The sequence below is a fragment of the Gavialis gangeticus genome, unplaced genomic scaffold, assembly GCF_001723915.1.
Source record: "Gavialis gangeticus isolate Ggan-Ray unplaced genomic scaffold, GavGan_comp1, whole genome shotgun sequence".
In the NCBI taxonomy this organism is placed as follows: Eukaryota; Metazoa; Chordata; order Crocodylia; family Gavialidae; genus Gavialis; species Gavialis gangeticus.
Genome location: NW_017728997.1, coordinates 30,629,911 through 30,631,545, shown reverse-complemented (window position 1 = coordinate 30,631,545; position 1,635 = coordinate 30,629,911). Strand labels below are relative to the sequence as shown.

General features: G+C 36.7%; 1 protein-coding gene across 1 annotated transcript in view; it reads left to right on the top strand.

Annotated features, from left to right (window-relative positions):
- Positions 1-1,635, top strand: part of CACNA1D (calcium voltage-gated channel subunit alpha1 D) — a 325,917-nt gene that overhangs the window by 144,739 nt on the left and 179,543 nt on the right. The window contains exons 22-24 of the mRNA XM_019504611.1: positions 348-435; positions 967-1,074; positions 1,245-1,297. Coding sequence (XP_019360156.1) covers positions 348-435; positions 967-1,074; positions 1,245-1,297 — 249 coding nt within the window. The remainder of the gene's footprint in view (positions 1-347; positions 436-966; positions 1,075-1,244; positions 1,298-1,635) is intronic.

Below are 1,635 nucleotides of genomic sequence, written 5' to 3'. Positions count from 1 at the left end.
CCTGGGTAATCAGGACTGATGAATTTCAATGCATGGTTACCAGGGATCCTGGTTTTTTCTGTTTAGAAATCCAAAATTCTCTGTAAAAACTCAAAATTCTCTGATTTAAAACCCCCAAATCTGCATTTTTCCATGATTAAAATGAAAGGCCATGATATCAGGTATCAGATGAGCACAATGTTTTCATAGATTTCACAGATTTTAGGGTTGGAAGAGACCTATTAGATCATCAAGTCTGACCCCTTGCCCTGGGAAACTGCAGGAGCAAAGGTAATTTTAGTAAATCAGATCACAGAAAAATAATAAACTGAAAAAGTAATAGACTAATTTTTTTCTTTTCTGCGTAGGTCCAGCGCAATCTCAGTTGTGAAGATACTGAGAGTTTTAAGAGTCTTGAGACCCCTAAGGGCAATAAACAGAGCAAAAGGACTGAAGGTTTTTATATTTTTTTTATATGTTCTGTTCCAGTTGGCCTCATTCTGCAGTCCTACTGCAGGCAAAGCCCCTACTGAAGTCAAAGGGGAATTTGCCTGGAGAAGAACACAGAGCCAGACCCTTAATCAGTTCGGGGTTCTTAGACATTGTAGGATCAATTCTGTCATGTATTGTAGCCATTTAAATCTGGAACAACATCAGCTTCACTAAGACTAGATTTAGGCCCATACTGCTTGCAAATGTATCTTTGCCATTTATTCATTTTAATTGTACACTGCATATGTGCTGCCTGTCACTTTAAGATATGAAGTAACCTACATCCAACATATTGCAGGTAAATTCAGAGATCATTCTAATTTATGGTAAGAACATTAAAGCAGTACCAGAAACATTCAGTCTGTTTTCTGACGGGTTAATTTTAGGAGTGAAATTATCTAAATATATGGAAATACATTGTACACTTTCATAACACTCAGTAATAACATTCAGTTGTGTTAACATTCTTTTCCCCTGCCCCCCTTTTCTTCACAGCACGTTGTTCAATGTGTCTTTGTTGCTATTAGAACTATTGGCAATATCATGATTGTTACAACCCTGCTGCAGTTCATGTTCGCCTGTATTGGTGTACAGCTATTCAAGGTAAATAAACACATTCTTCCAAAACATATCCTGCACCAGGGAGTGCATTGACAGAACCAAACTGACTTCAGTGGGGTTCTGCATTGGAAATGACTTGGTCCCCTGCCAGGCCAGTTGCAAGATCTTAAAGTTAACTTTTATGTTTACCTACATTTTTGTTTTATATGTAGGGAAAATTCTATCGGTGTAGCGATGAAGCAAAGCAGAATCCAGAGGAGTGCCGGTGAGAACTCTTTTTCTATTATTAATTTGACACATCACATTTTACTACTACTACTCCTCATTATAATAATTTTGATTGTAATTCATTCATGCCCAGAAGCCTCTGAGCATTATAACTAACACAGATAGGCAGATCATAGGCCATTTAGGTTTTTTGTAAGTCTGAATCAACATCCTAAAATCCAGCTGTGATTTTGGTGTCATAAGCAAACTAACACTCATTAACTGATAACAAAGATCAGATATTTCAAGAAAAGAACTGCATCATTCTGAGAATAATTTAATGCTTCCCATATCACAATTTCTATTTTTTTTTCCACAGGGGGATATACATTGTTT